The following is a 16,275-nucleotide window of genomic DNA, read 5'->3' as shown; positions in this document are numbered from 1 at the left end:
CTAAGTGACTAACATGACTAATATGCCTACTTTGTGTAACTGTTGCCTCAAACTGAAATATGTCATTGTGACCTTTGGGAAGGTTTAATGTGGTTCTTATTAAACAGGATTCATTTCAGTGAACCTGGTGCCAGGTAATGTGAGGATGCATTGCAGTTTCAACATGAATGCATACAGTACAGTACACCTAAGCACAGTATAGTACAGTACTAGGGTTGCAACAATCTGGTAACTTTCCCCAAAATCCCTGGAAGATTTCCGGATTAATGTGGGAATTAGCAGGAAATCCGAAGTCATTCAGACAGGATTTCTGGAAGACCTTGGAATTTCGGGAAAGTTACCAGATTTTGCAACGCAAGATTCCAGTATGTGATCTCTATGGTAACAGTGTGTTATGTCCTGCAGGTGTTTGACTATGACTTCGGCCTTCAGGATGACTTCATGGGTTCTGCCTACCTCTACCTGGAGTCTCTGGAAAACCAGAGGTCTGGACAGACAGGGGAAACTCCTTGTCTTTATATACTACATATACAAAAGTATGCGGACACCCCTTTAAATTAGTGGATTTGGCTATTTCAGCCACACCCATGGCTGACAGCTGTATAAAATTGAGCACCATGCAGTCTCCATAAGAGAACAATGGCAGTAGAATGGCCTTATTGAAGAGCTAAGTGACTTTCAGCTTGCCACCGTCATAGGATGCCACCTTTCCAACAAGTCAGTTCATCATATTTCTGGCCAGCTAGAGCTGCCCTGGTCAACTGTAAGTGATGTTATTGTGAAGCGTAAAACATCTAGGAGCAACAACGGCTCAGCCGCAAAGTGGTAGGCCACACAAGCTCACAGAACGTGACCGCCGATTGCTGAAGTGCAATACTCACTACCGAGTTCAAACTGCCTCTGGAAGCACAAGAGCTGTTCGTTAGGAGCTTCATGAAATTGGTTTCTATGGCTGAGCAGCCGCCCACAAGCCTAAGATCACCATGCGCAATGCCAAGCGTTGGCTGGAGTGGTGTAAAACTCGCCGCCATTGGACTCTGGAGCAGTGGAAACTCGTTCTCTGGATTGATGAATAATGCTTCACCATCTGGCAGTCTGACAGAAGAATCAAGGTTTAGCGGATGCCAGGAGAACGCTACCTGCCCCAATGCATAGTGCCAACTGTAAAATTTAGTGGAGGAGGAATAGTGGTCTGGGGCTGTTTTTCATGGTTTAGGCCCCTTACTTCCAGTGAAGGGAAATCTTAATACTACATCATACAATGACATTCTAGACAATTCTGTGCTTCCAACTTTGTGGCAACAGTTTGGGGAAGAACCTTTCCTATTTCAGCATGACAATGCCCTCGTGTACAAAGCGAGGTCCATACAGAAATGGTTTGTTGAGATTGGTGTGGAAGAACTTGACTGTCCTGTGCAGACCCCTGAACTCAACCCCATCGAACACCTTTGGGATGAATTGGAACGCTGACTGCGAGCCAGGCCTAATCGCCCAATATCAGCCCCCGACCACACTAATGCTCTTGTGGGTGAATGGAAGCAAGTCCCCGCAGCAATGTTCCAACATTCTAGTGGAAAGCCTTCCCAGAAGTGTGGAGGCTGTTATAGCAGCAAAGGAGGGACCAACTCCATATTAATGCCCATGATTTTGGATTGAGATGTTTGATGAGCAGGTGTCCACATACTCTTGGTCATGTAGTGTACCTCTCATTTATCTATCTACTGTATCTATCTACTCTATCTATCTATCTATCTATCTATCTATCTATCTATCTATATATCTATCTATCTATCTTTTTTCTTTCTCTCCTTCTCCCATCCTTCTTGTTTGTCTTCCTGCCCTACCCTTCATCCCTCCATCTCTTCCTCCTCTTTCTCTGTCCATTTTATTATTTTACTTTCTTTCCTTCCCCCCTCCACCTTCTTCCCCCTCTCTCTGTCTCCTTTTCCTACTTCTCTTCTTCCCCTGCAACATAATGGACTGTATCACAAAGAATCATATTTTTACTCTCTCTCTCTTTTTTATCGTTCTCCAACACATTATCTCTTTCTCTGTTTCTCTCGCTTTTGCTATCATTATTTTTTTTTCAATGTCACTATTGTTGTCTTTATTGGTTGATCTCTCTCTCTCTGTATCCCACAAATCTATCCCTGTGCCCTATTTGTGTCCCCATTTTACTTGACACTTGTTTCAATGGAACTTACCCAATGCACCACTGCCCTCTAGTGTACTTCATTGGAAATGCATATTACATGTATGTACATGACTAATCATTGACAGACAACGTAAACATAAATGGTACCATAGATCTGTCATGATACAACAGGATGTGTGAGACAACCAGCAACATTAGTTCCGGTGCTTTGGACTGATCACGATTTTGTAGGAGTTAGCATCTTTCGAATGTCGGAAGGGGAGGGGACATTTGGAACATAGACTTGCCCGTAACATGCAAAGAGAGAAGGTGGAGAACTTCCTTCTCTTAACACATATGGATCTATGACTAAAATCGAGCATCTGACCAATTACACAAGACTTTAGTTTTGAGTTAACTGACATGAGTACATGACACACACAAGTTTGCAAGTGTGTGTGCTTATGTGTGTTCGTGTCTCTACATGTGTGTGTGTGTGTTTGTGCATGTGTATGTGTGTGCGGGTCACCGTGTCCTCCCTCTGCCACCTCAGGACCCTGGACGTGACCCTTGACCTCGAGGATCCCCAGTACCCCGAACATAACCTGGGAACTCTAGAGCTGGCAGTCACACTGTCACCCAAAGAGGGAGACTTCAGGGAAGCAGTAAGTCCACGCTGTCGGTCTCTCTCTCTTTCTCTCTCTTCAGTAGCTTAGACCATCCTAAGGGAACAGGGACGACTTCTGATTGGATGTAGTGTAACTGTATTAAATTGTGCGATTTAATTTTAACAGTACAGTTTTAATCCAGACAGGATGTTGTTTGTGTGAAGATATGGCATCATTATTCTGTCACTTTTGATGTCTTATGAGTAAAAAAAAAAAAAAAATGGATCACCTTTGTCAATGATAATGAACATTATGAAATGGCTCTGACATTTAACTGTCATTTCGTTTGGCTCAGAGCAAATGTCTTCCCAGCCAATGACAAGACTCCATAATACATTGCCAATCCAATGCTAGGTAGTCTTTTTGCGATGCTGTCAGCCAAAATCTGACCTGGATACAATCCATCATTCAGCTATTGGAAATAGAGACGGGAGAGGAAGCAGTTTCTTTCTGGTTCATGTGCAGTCAATGAATTAAGCAGACCAGACCCAGCTCCTATTGCATTGGTGCCTATGGGAGAGCCATCCCTTAAGCAGACCAGAACTGTGACAATTTGGTAAATGGTAAACGGCCTGAGTAAGACATCTTCATTTATTTACCATCGCTGGTGGAAAATCAATTGCAATATAGCAAAGACGGTGGGTAAATGAAGATCTCCTACTCAGAATGTTTACCACTGAAAAAAAATGATCACAGTTCCGGTCCACTTAAGGGGTGGCTCTCCCATAGGCATCAATGCATTAGCAGCTGGATAGGCCTACTGGAAAAAAGATTTGAGCACACTGGCATAACAAAAAGGAACATGCTTTTAGAATGAAAAACAAAAACGTCCATGTTCAAAGAGCATTGTGTAACGTTGCTCCTAATGATGTGCTTCCTTTCCTCTGTGGACGTGCTCAATGTTTTTATTTCAGATTTATTTCTGTTCAATTATTTGTTTGGTTAATTGGACCCCTGGATGTATCATAAAGTACAAGAGGAGAGTCTTGGGGGAAATATTTTATTCTGTTTGATCTGATGTCTTATTTGGTTCTATAGTTCACAGAATCCACATTCGACAGAACAAATAAACTGTATTTAGGTTAAGCACCTTTTTGAATCCCTTAAACTGTAAAAAGGAGGTGCAAGGTCACAGAACACATGATGTTCTCTATCGCCACGTAATGGGCAAGATGAAAACCTCTTCAAATCAAGGCCATGACAAACTGGAATCCAGCAACTCGGACGATTCACTTCCAAACGTTCACATTTCAGAAATGACTCTACTACATAGTAATCAGAAACAGGAAAATAACCCTAATGCGCAAATATACAAATACAGATTCCATCGCCATCACAGGATAATCCTGGTGTGTCTGCCGGTACCAAATCACACCCCTAACCATCCATTTGGCCCTAACCCTTCAATGTTTGCCGATCTGTAAGGTGGAAGCTCCACTACACTGTTTCTACTTACCAGACCCTTAAGATGAAATAAAGTTATAAGGTCAAATAAAAATACAATTAAAAAAAAGATCTGGAAATATTGAAGGGTTTATGACCTGTGTGTGTGTGTGTGTGTGTGTGTGTGTGTGTGTGTGTGTGTGTGTGTGTGTGTGTGTGTGTGTGTGTGTGTGTGTGTGTGTGTGTGTGTGTGTGTGTGTACAGCACAGTAGGCCTATTTATGGGTCGTTGTGGGTGGCAGAGCTTTTTACTGCTTATGCTTTGCTGCCTGTGACCCTCCACACCCTGCTTCCTCGTGGGCTGACCTCAGCCCTCTGACCCCATGCAGCTCTGAGCTCTCCAGCATCCTATAACGGCTTTGTCTCATTTACAGACCATGCTTTTGAAAAGAAGCTGCAAACGATCCAGTAAGGTAATACATGGCATGTAACCTCCAATACCAACTACCTACCTACCTACCTACTTTACCCACCCAAATCCCTCCGCTACCCCCACAAACCCCTCCGCTGTCCTGGGTTCAGGTGGTGACCCAGCCCCTCTTCCTCCATCTCCTCTGTGTCCCTGTCACCGTTATCAGTTCTCACTCCACCATCTTGTATTTTCCACAAGCTGCAATATACAGACAGGTGGAACTGAGAGCAGTAATATGCTGCTGTTAGTCCAGATGGGGTCCGTGACAGTTTTCTGGCTCTTTATAGTGACCAGAAACCTAGACAATATATAGACAACTTATTTAGCCAATTACCTTCAGCCGGCCGGTGTGCGACCATGGCAAAGTTGATTTGACTTAGATAGCCTATCTTTGTGGGGCTAGTTAGGGATCGTTAATAAATTACACAATGTAAATGGGAATATATTTTCATGTTGTATTAAATGCTTTCAATATTTGTATATTAATTTCTACAGTTTATAGTTGGTTTGAGCTTCTTAAGAGGTTAAGTCATTGAAATTTGTAGCTATTGAAATGTTTAAATAATGTCCCATGTACCCTACATAATTTACTGATGGTCCTTAACTAGCCCCATAGGGATATCCAAAGTTAAATCAAATTTACCATGGTCAGTTGGTGATCGTCGCATGCAGCCGCACACCGAATTGATGATTAGTTGGGTGCTGCCTGCTGTGGGCATGCAGGGATGAAATAAACCCAACCCAAGGAAAGCTGTTAGAACCTAGTTCCTTATATCTCGCAAATCTCAGTTGTGTACAATTGTGACTTTACTATCAAAATGTTCCTATTTAAACTTTGTAGTCAAGTTTGACACTAGAAAACATGTTTTTATTTCATATCAATGACACAAAGGCTATTTTCAACAAAAGATGTCGTTTTTTTGGTTCAGTTGAATGTATAGACTGTGATTTCATACTGAAAAATGGAACAAAGATGATTATCAATCATGGTTATCAGTTATGCTTACTGGTTACGGTTATCCTTTAGGACTGTTCAGTTATGGTTGTTCAGTTAACATCTCAGAAACATCTGTCCCTCAATGGTCTTAGTTCGGGGATTGTGGATAGTCCTGGGCAAATTTTAGAGAGCGAGAGCCTTTGAGAATGGGGGGTGTGTGTGTGTTGGAGGTTTACTAGCTGTCAAGCCAGATCTTCCATGTCTGTCTGAGACCCCTTTATCTCATGAGGACATCAACCCTGTGCATATCCTTTTGATTTCCCATCATGCCTGGCAGGTTGACCCTTGATCTATCATTTATCTCCATGTTGCTCATTTTTGCTCTCTTTTATCCCTTCACAACAGAAGGCATGCTGATCCAGGGTCTGCTTTTCCCTCTCATTGGCCCATGCATGTGGCACATGTCCATATCTGTAGCCTATGGATATTCATGTTCCAAACTGTATCCTGTTTGTCCTTAATGCCTCTCCGTGCCATAGCAACCCTTAGGTGGTCCACAGCAGTAGGCTTATATCTCTGTCTCATTTTAAACCAAACCCATGGACTCTCGAGGACAAACAACAACTTCTGACATTTTCTCAGTGTTTCTGAGAGCAGCACTCTTGATCTGGAGGCATGTACAGTACTTGAGTACAGTTGAGTAAAAGCTTGAGTTTGTAAAGATATAGAGAAACAGAAAAGTTTGTTTTGGGCGTGTCTCTGGTTGGAGTAGTGTGGACGTTCTGCTGTAGAGCTTCCCCCAAACCATCCCTTTGAAGCTCCGAACTGGGCCGCCTGTGACTCGGGAATTATCTCCAACGCTAACAAACTAGTGCACTTCCCCACCAAGCGCCACTCCTCCTGGGTGTCTGCCTGGCTCCCTCCCTTTCTCCATGGTTATTTATATACCCTCTTCTCTTTAATCAAGCCATTAATGCTGGACTCAATACATGCAAACAATGCAAGAACCACTGTGGGATAATTATAACACTAAAATAGTTGAAATCCACTTCCTTTCTAGTCCAGTAAAGCCGAATCACCCCTCTTATTATCGCACTGTGTTCTTTGCCCCAGGAGTTAAATCACACATGGCTTTTGTATTAGCCTGTGTACTGAGTATATGATGTACAATTATAATTCATATGCTTTGTTTAACTGATTGAACCAACTTTTTTTTGGTACTTATATTTGTGTGGTTTTCTTATCAGCCCTTTTGGGCTTCCAACCTCACCTGCACACACTTTGTATTTCACTTATTTTCTTTGGTGTGAAGAAATAAAAACGAAATACCTTAAAACCTATATCAGCTCCTAAATTTGTTGTTTTCATTAGGGAATTTCAACCCAACACATCTCCTCGTCGTGTCTTTCCCTGCTCTACTTTGGCATGTTGATGAGGATGATTCCTAATCCAAATCGACCATGGGTTTTTACATATTTAAAAATAAACAAATGATTTCACCTTTATTTAGCCAGGAAGGCCAGTTGAGAACAAGTTCTCATTCACAACTGCGACCTGGCCAAGATAAAGCAAAGCAATGCGACACAAACAACACAGAGTTACACATGGAATAAACAAACCTACAGTCAATAACACAATATGATGGATATGTAGCAATGATGGTATGAGGGATATGAGATAATGAGGCATATGTAGCAATGATGGTATGAGGGATATGAGATAATGAGGCATATGTAGCAACAAAACGTTTTTCTTTAGGAGGAGTTAGCTAGCACAGTGTAGCGTCCTTCACCATTAGCATAACAGCATAGTGTAGACTATCTGGACTCACTGTACAGTAGTGGGGGGAGTTTTGGAGGATGGGCTCATTGTAATGGCTGGAATGGAATAGTATTAAACACATCAAACATATGGAAACCACATGTTTGACTCCGTTCCATCAACTCCATTCCAGCCATTACAATGAGCCTGTATTCCTATAGCTCCTCCCACCAGCCTCCTCTAGTGCAGGCTACTGTATAGGTGGTAGTATCACACAGAGCCCAGCTCTCATTGTTTCATGTCTGGAGAATGGAAATGAAGAGGCTTCATCTCCACATCAAAGCGCCGGTGCTTGTGCGCCAGGGTTTGTTCAAAGTTTAATGAAATTCACTCCAAAACTAACTATATGTTAATGAGGCTCCTCCAAACAAGGCATGGAGACAGTGAGAAATCTCGTAGAGATGTGTTTGTTTGACAAATATGTACCGACTGCTTTGTTTTTTGTTCCCCCTTCCCCCCCGCACAAGCGAGCAATAGCATTGTGACTCCTGTCGAGGTTAAATTAGCCTGTAAGCCATTAGTAAACGGTTAAAAATGGGTTTTAATCTGAGAGGGGAGGAGCAGCAATCTGAATTAATGCTGTCAGTGGTACAGCTCAATGGGGTTTACTACAGTGAGGTAATGCTGTCAGTGGTACAGCTCAATGGGGTTTACTACAGTGAGTTAATGCTGTCAGTGGTACAGCTCAATGGGGTTTACTACAGTGAGGTAATGCTGTCAGTGGTACAGCTCAATGGGGTTTACTACAGTGAGTTAATGCTGTCAGTGGTACAGCTCAATGGGGTTTACTACAGTGAGGTAATGCTGTCAGTGGTACAGCTCAATGTGGTTTACTACAGTGAGGTAATGCTGTCAGTGGTACAGCTCAATGGAGTTTACTATAGTGAGTTAATGCTGTCAGTGGTACAGCTCAATGGAGTTTACTACAGTGAGGTAATGCTGTCAGTGGTACAGCTCAATGGGGTTTACTACAGTGAGTTAATGCTGTCAGTGGTACAGCTCAATGGAGTTTACTACAGTGAGTTAATGCTGTCAGTGGTACAGCTCAATGGAGTTTACTACAGTGAGGTAATGCTGTCAGTGGTACAGCTCAATGGGGTTTACTACAGTGAGGTAATGCTGTCAGTGGTACAGCTCAATGGAGTTTACTACAGTGAGGTAATGCTGTCAGTGGTACAGCTCAATGGAGTTTACTACAGTGAGTTAATGCTGTCAGTGGTACAGCTCAATGGAGTTTACTACAGTGAGTTAATGCTGTCAGTGGTACAGCTCAATGGAGTTTACTACAGTGAGTTAATGCTGTCAGTGGTACAGCTCAATGGGGTTTACTACAGTGAGGTAATGCTGTCAGTGGTACAGCTCAATGGAGTTTACTACAGTGAGGTAATGCTGTCAGTGGTACAGCTCAATGGAGTTTACTACAGTGAGTTAATGCTGTCAGTGGTACAGCTCAATGGAGTTTACTATAGTGCCTTCAGGAAGTATTCACACCGCTTCACTTTTTCCACATTTTGTTACGTTACAAGGTGGGATAAAAATGTGTTTAATTGTTATTTTTTTGTCAACTACTTACACAAAATACTCTGTAATGTCAAAATGGAAGAAAAATTTGAACATTTGTAAAAAATATATATATATATTTATTACATAAGTATTCAACCTCTTGAATAAATACGTGTTAGAATCACCTTTGGCAGTGATTACAGCTGTGAGTCTTTCTGGGTAAGTCTCTAAGAGATTTGCACAACTTGATTGCAAGCTCTGTCAAGTTGGTTGTTGATCATTGCTAGACAGCCATTTTTAAGTCTTGCCATTGATTTTAAAGCAAATTTAAGTCAAAACTGTAACTAGGCCACCAGATTTTTGCCTGTGCTTAGCTCTATTCCATTTCTGTTTTTCCTAAAAACTCCCTAGTCCTTACCCATAACATGATGGAACCATCACCATGCTTGTAAATATGTTTACTTTAGTGCCTTATTGCAAACAGAATGCATTTATTTTTTGGGCATTTATTATTCTGTACAAACTTCCTTCTTTTCACTCTGTTGTTTAGTTTTGTAGAGTAACTACAATGTTGTTGATCCATCCTCAGTTTACTTGTATCACTGCCATTCTACTCTGTATCTGTTTTAAAGTCACCATTGTCCTCATGGTGAAATCCCTGAGCAGTTTCCTTCCTCTCCGGCAACTGAGTTAGGAAGGACACCTGTATCTTTGTAGTGACTGGGTTTATTGATACACACAACCAAAGTGTAATTAATAATTTCACCATGCTTCACCAATCGGTGCCCTTCTTTGCGGGGCATTGGAAAACCTCCCTGGTCTTTGTTTATCAATCTGTGTTTGAAATTCACTGCTCGACACAGAGATGAGCTAGTCATTCAAAAATCATGTCCATGCAACTTATGTGACTTTTGTTAAGCAAATGTTTTCTTTTGAACTTATTTAGGCTTTCCATAACAAACGGGTTGAATACTTATTGAATCAAGACATTTCAGCTTTTCATTTTCAATTCATGTATAAACATTTCAAAAAACATAATTCCACGTTGACACAAAATCTACATTTGATCCATTTAAAATTCAAAAAGGAATACAACAATGTGGAAAAAGTCAAGGGATGTGAACACTTTCTGAAGGCACTGTATATTCTACTGCTGTGACTCACAGACGTATAGACCAGGGCCTCTATTCACAAAGCGTCTCAGAGTAGGAGTGCTGACTTGTGCTGCTAGGGTCCGTTCCCCCCTGTCCATAATGAATCTTAAACTGATCCTAGATCAGCACTCCTACTTTGAGACACTACATAGAACCTCATAGGCCCAGGTGAAAAGCCAGAGATTGTTAGTATGTGAGTGACTGTGTAGCCTTAACCTGGGACATAAGCCTGTAGAATTGACAGTACAAGGTCCATCGGTGGGATCTGCACTGAGTATACAAAATGTTAAGGACATCTGCATTTTCCCTGACATCCAGGTGAAAGCTATGATCCCTTATTCATGTCACTTGTTAAATCCACTTCAATCAGTTTAGATGAAGGGGAGGAGACAGGTTAAAGAAGGATTTTTAAGCCTTGAGACAATTCAAACGTAGATTCTGTGGGATTTAGAGGGTGATTTGAAGAACTGCAATGCTGGCTGCTGGGTTTGACACGCTCAACAGTTTCCCATGTGTATCAAGAATGGTTCACCACCCAAAGGACATCCAGCCAACTTGACACAACTGTGGGAAGCATTGGAGTCAACATGGGCCAGCATCCCTGTGGAACACTTTGACACCTTGTAGAGTCCATGCCCTGACATATTGAGGCTGTTCTTATGGCATAAGGGGGGTGCAACTCAATATTAGGAAGCTATTCCTAATATTTGGTGTACTCTGTATATATATCGCTATGGTACAGGGCTGATCCACAGCATGTTGGACAAACTTTGAACCAGGAGTTGACTCTACTCACATATTCTGTGTTTGACTGTGTGTTTGTTCCTTTGCCTGCATCTCTTTGTATGGTCTCCATGTCTGTCCTGTGTTTATATTGCTGTGTGTCTGCAGGTAGAGTACTATGATTGATTGTCACGATTCAGAAGTTGGAATCATATTGAGCATTTCTCTGTTTCTGTTCATATGCTTGTGTGTGTGTGTGTGTGTGTGTGTGTGTGTGTGTGTGTGTGTGTGTGTGTGTGTGTTTTTTAGCAGCAGCATTCGAGTATGCGGTTGTCAGATGTCCACAGGAAAGCTCAGCTGTGGAGAGGTATAGTGAGCATCAGTCTGATCGAGGCTCATGACCTCCAGCCTATGGACGCCAACGGCTTCAGTGACCCCTACGTCAAGTTCAGACTGGGCCATCAGAAATACAAGAGCAAGGTACCTCCACCAGCCTTATCACACTGTACTAACCAACCCACTTCATAGACAATTCTTAGCTATCAATCAATCAAAGGCAGCAGACTTTAGCATTAGATGATAGATCAAATCAAGCTTTATTAATACAGCACATTTCAGACATGCAACGCAATGTGCTTTACAAGATAAAACTATCAAATGCAAAGCTAAAATATTTACTACACAACAAACATAAGATAAAAAACTAAAGATTGACACAAACGGAACAACTAAAAAGCACCCTAAGGAAAAGCAAAGCTAAGAAGATGCGTTGTCAGTTGTCAACATTAGTGGTATTTGTTTTAGATACACACAAATACAAAGAAATAGGACATGTTACGCATTTCACTGTACTTGTGGCAAATACAACTTGAACTTGAACAATGATAAGGGGAAACACTGACACACGCACACACACACACACACAGACAGATGCGACCATATGTGTGCTTCTTCCACAGACGATACCCAAGACTCTGAACCCCCAGTGGAGAGAGCAGTTTGACTTCCATCTTTATGAGGAGCAGGGGGGCTTCATCGACATCACCGTCTGGGACAAAGACGCAGGCAAGAAGGACGACTTCATGGGCAGGTGGGCTTTTCACACACACACACACACACACACACACACACACACACACATACACGCTTATACACACACACACACACACGCTTATACACACACACACACTCACACACCGCACCAATAGTTTCCTTCTTGTCTCTGTTAGTATGCTCTAAGGATCTGCACTGTGTGTGCTTAGTTGACGTGAGATTCCCTCACGAGATTCCCTCTTGGGCTGAAGATGACACTGATTTTGAGGTCGCAGTCATCACAGGACCGTTAGCCTGACTTTCATCTGCTACTTGTGTGTTTGTGTTCTTTAGTGTGCGTGTGTGTGTTTGTCTGACAAGTCCCCACTAAGTCTGAAAGACAGGAGGCTAATAGCTCAGAGAGGAGATTGGAGGAGCTGGTAGTGTCCTCTTCCTGGGGAGCTAGTGTCTATTGTAATTGGCTGTTCCCCTCCTTAAATACTAATCTGTTCCATGCCCGCTGAGGTCCTACAGACAGGGTCATTAACACACACACACACACACACACACACACACACACACACACACACACACACACACACACACACACACACACACACACACACACACACACACACACACACACACACACACAACCAGCGAGCCTACCTGCTACCTATTGCACAACTTACTTGACATGACACTGGACTGACAGAGAGATGGAGAGAGATGGCAAGGCTGTGCTCACTAAGCCTGTACTTTGTCACGGTTTTTATAAGGTCTCAGTAACCATGGTCAAATAGTTAGCCACAGTGTAGTCGATTTAGGCCCAGATAGCACTGCATTTTGCTTTGCAATGTAGTTTTGTTTTGACTGTGTTGTAATTTGGTTTATTCTGATTGATTGTATGTTCTGGTCCTCAGGCTTCAGTGTGTTAGTAGAACAGGTTTGTGAACTCAGGACCAGCTGGATGAGGGGCCACTTTTCTTTGCTCAGCTCTTGGCATTGCAGGGCTTGGTAATGGTATTAGTGGGGGTCACTGTATGGAGATGTTTCCAAATCATAATTGCTCTTTTATTATTAGTGGATATTGGCCTAATTCTGCCCTGCATGCATTGTTTTTAGTTTTCCTCTGGACATGTTGGAGAATCTTACAGAACTCTGCATGCTGGGATTCAATAGGGTGTTTGTCAAATTTGGTGAAATCTTGTTTTGCAAGTGGACCTCACACCTCTCTGCCATAAACTGCAATTGCTTCAATGACACATTCAATTAGTTTTAGCCAAATTTGAATAGGTAAATTTGTTTTTTAATGGCGTGGAATGCCCTGCGTGCTTTCTCTCTCAGTTCATTCACTGCATCATTAAGGTGTCCAGTTGAGCATATTTTTAAACCTAAATAATTGTAGTGTGTGCAGTACTCTATATATTTTGTACCAATTGAGAACTTTGGTCTAATATCCTGAGATCTGGATTTTCTCTGGAAAATCATTATTTTAGTATTTTTGGGGTTTACTGCCAAGTCCCAGGTCTGGCAGTACTGCTCTAGCAGGTCCAGGCTCTGCCGTGGGCCATGTGCTGTGGGTGACAGCAGTCATAGGTCAATTGTGAAGAGTAGGCATTTAACCTCTGAATTGTGGAGACTAACACCAGGGGCTGAGGATTTTTCTAGAATAGTGGCCAATTCGTTGATGTAAATATTGAAGAGTGCAGGGCTCAGATTGCAACCCTGGCGAAGGCCCTGCCCCTGGTTTTCTTGCCAATTTTGATGCTGCACATATTGCCAGTATACATTGATTTAGTTATATCATATGTTTTACCCCCTACACCACTTTCAATTACTTTGTAGAACAGTCCTGAATGCCAAATAGAATCAAATGCTTTTTGGAAGTCGATAAAGCAAGCGTATATGTTGGTATTATTTTGGTGGACATGTTTATGTATCAGGGTGTGTAGGGTGTAAATATGATCAGTTGTGCAATGTTTTGGTATGAATCTAATTTTGCTTTTACTCAAGACATTGTGCTTATTAAGGAAGTTTAGAACTCTTACATTTATAATACTACAGAAAACCTTCCCCAGGTTACTGTTCACACAATTGCCTCTGTAATTGTTTGGGTCAAATTTGTCTCTGTTCTTAAATATTGAGGTTATGAATCCTTGATTCCAGATGTCAGGAAAATAACCAGAATAGAAAGAGGAGTGGGAGGCCCCGGTGCACAACTGAGCAAGAGGACAAGTACATTAGAGTGTCTAGTTTGAGAAACAGACGCCTCACAAGTCTTCAACTGGCAGCTTCATTAAATAGTACCTGCAAAACACCAGTCTCAACATCAACAGTGAAGAGGCAGCTCCCGGATGCTGGCCTTCTAGGCAGAGTCGCAAAGAAAAAGCCATATCTCAGACTGGCCAATAGTCAGGCTGAGAAGTAGTGGTGTGCGGGGGTGTATCAGGGGGGGCCAGAGAGCTTCTCTCTGTAGTAGGTGTCCCCATGTGAGCTTCCTTGTTGACTGGGGGTGTGGGTAAAGGGCAGTCGGGTGGGGGGGGGGGGGGTAAAGGTGGGTCAGTGGGGGTTTTAGGGGTGGTGAGGGGCTGCAGCTTCTCTCTAGGAGTCTCTACAGTCTGCTCTCTGTGCTGCAGCACCCTCTTGATGACAGACAACTCCTTTGCCATCTCCTCCTTTACCTGCACCAGCTCTCTCCTCATGGTGGCCTTCACCTCCTCCAGCGCTGTGGTAAGGCTCTCTCCTCATGGTGGCCTTTACCTCCTCCAGCACTGTGGTAAGGCTCTCTTCTCATGGTGGCCTTTACCTCCTCCAGCGCTGTGGTAAGGATCTCTCCTCATGGTGGCCTTTACCTCCTCCAGCACTGTGGTAAGGCTCTCTCCTCATGGTGGCCTTTACCTCCTCCAGCGCTGTGGTAAGGCTCTCTTTTCATGGTGGCCTTTACCTCCTCCAGCGCTGTGGTAAGGCTCTCTCCTCATGGTGGCCTTTACCTCCTCCAGCGCTGTGGTAAGGCTCTCTCCTCATGGTGGCCTTTACCTCCTCCAGCGCTGTGGTAAGGCTCTCTCCTCATGGTGGCCTTTACCTCCTCCAGCGCTGTGGTAAGGCTCTCTCCTCATGGTGGCCTTTACCTCCTCCAGCGCTGTGGTAAGGCTCTCTCCTCATGGTGGCCTTTACCTCCTCCAGCACTGTGGTAAGGCTCTCTCCTCATGGTGGCCTTTACCTCCTCCAGCGCTGTGGTAAGGCTCTCTCCTCATGGTGGCCTTTACCTCCTCCAGCACTGTGGTAAGGCTCTCTCCTCATGGTGGCCTTTACCTCCTCCAGCGCTGTGGTAAGGCTCTCTTCTCATGATGGCCTTTACCTCCTCCAGCGCTGTGGTAAGGCTCTCTCCTCATGGTGGCCTTTACCTCCTCAAGCGCTGTGGTAAGGATCTCTCCTCATGGTGGCCTTTACCTCCTCCAGCGCTGTGGTAAGGCTCTCTCCTCATGGTGGCCTTTACCTCCTCCAGCGCTGTGGTAAGGCTCTCTCCTCATGGTGGCCTTCACCTCCTCCAGCGCTGTGGTAAGGCTCTCTTTTCATGGTGGCCTTTACCTCCTCCAGCGCTGTGGTAAGGCTCTCTCCTCATGGTGGCCTTTACCTCCTCCAGCACTGTGGTAAGGCTCTCTCCTCATGATGGCCTTTACCTCCTCCAGCGCTGTGGTAAGGCTCTCTCCTCATGGTGGCCTTTACCTCTTCCAGCGCTGTGGTAAGGCTCTCTCCTCATGGTGGCCTTTACCTCCTCAAGCGCTGTGGTAAGGCTCTCTCCTCATGGTGGCCTTTACCTCCTCCAGCACTGTGGTAAGGCTCTCTCCTCATGATGGCCTTTACCTCCTCCAGCACTGTGGTAAGGATCTCTCCTCATGGTGGCCTTTACCTCTTCCAGCGCTGTGGTAAGGCTCTCTTCTCATGATGGCCTTTACCTCCTCCAGCGCTGTGGTAAAGGCTCTCTTCTCATGATGGCCTTTAAATTCCTCAAGCGCTGTGGTAAGGCTCTCTCTCAGCTCCTGGACAGAGTTCTTCAGCTGGCTCCTGCACTGGTTGATCTGTTCCTGTAGAAGCTCTGTGTCTGGGCTGGTGGTGGTGTAGCTGTGGGGCTGCTCCTTCATTAGCCCAATTCTGCTCAACATGCGTTATTTGGAGTTTTTCTTTGCACTTGCAATACAGTCTTGCAAAACTCTGCATGCAGTATTTCGATTGGATGTTTGTCCCATTTGGTAAATTCATTATTAGAGATTGGACACCATACTTCACTGCCATATAGAGCAATTGGTTCTATAACTGATTGAACAATTTGGAATTTTGATTTTGATGTTCCTTTTAACGGCATAGAATGCTCTTCTTGCTTTGTCTCTCAGCTCATTCACAGCCATGTGAAAGCTACCTGTGTTGCTGATATTTAGTCCTAGATAT

General features: G+C 43.6%; 1 protein-coding gene across 2 annotated transcripts in view; it reads left to right on the top strand.

The window, feature by feature from the left end:
- The window catches only part of LOC110525302 (multiple C2 and transmembrane domain-containing protein 1), a 248,137-nt gene that overhangs the window by 138,594 nt on the left and 93,268 nt on the right, over nt 1-16,275 (top strand). For both annotated transcript variants that reach the window (XM_036979436.1, XM_036979435.1), the window contains exons 4-7: nt 406-485; nt 2,688-2,799; nt 11,104-11,274; nt 11,754-11,884. In XM_036979436.1, the coding sequence (XP_036835331.1) occupies nt 406-485; nt 2,688-2,799; nt 11,104-11,274; nt 11,754-11,884 (494 nt within the window). The remainder of the gene's footprint in view (nt 1-405; nt 486-2,687; nt 2,800-11,103; nt 11,275-11,753; nt 11,885-16,275) is intronic.

This window comes from Oncorhynchus mykiss, chromosome 6 (assembly GCF_013265735.2).
Source record: "Oncorhynchus mykiss isolate Arlee chromosome 6, USDA_OmykA_1.1, whole genome shotgun sequence".
Taxonomy (NCBI): domain Eukaryota; kingdom Metazoa; phylum Chordata; class Actinopteri; order Salmoniformes; family Salmonidae; genus Oncorhynchus; species Oncorhynchus mykiss.
The sequence above is the reverse complement of the archived record's forward strand: the minus strand, read 5'-3'. Positions and strand labels throughout refer to the sequence as shown.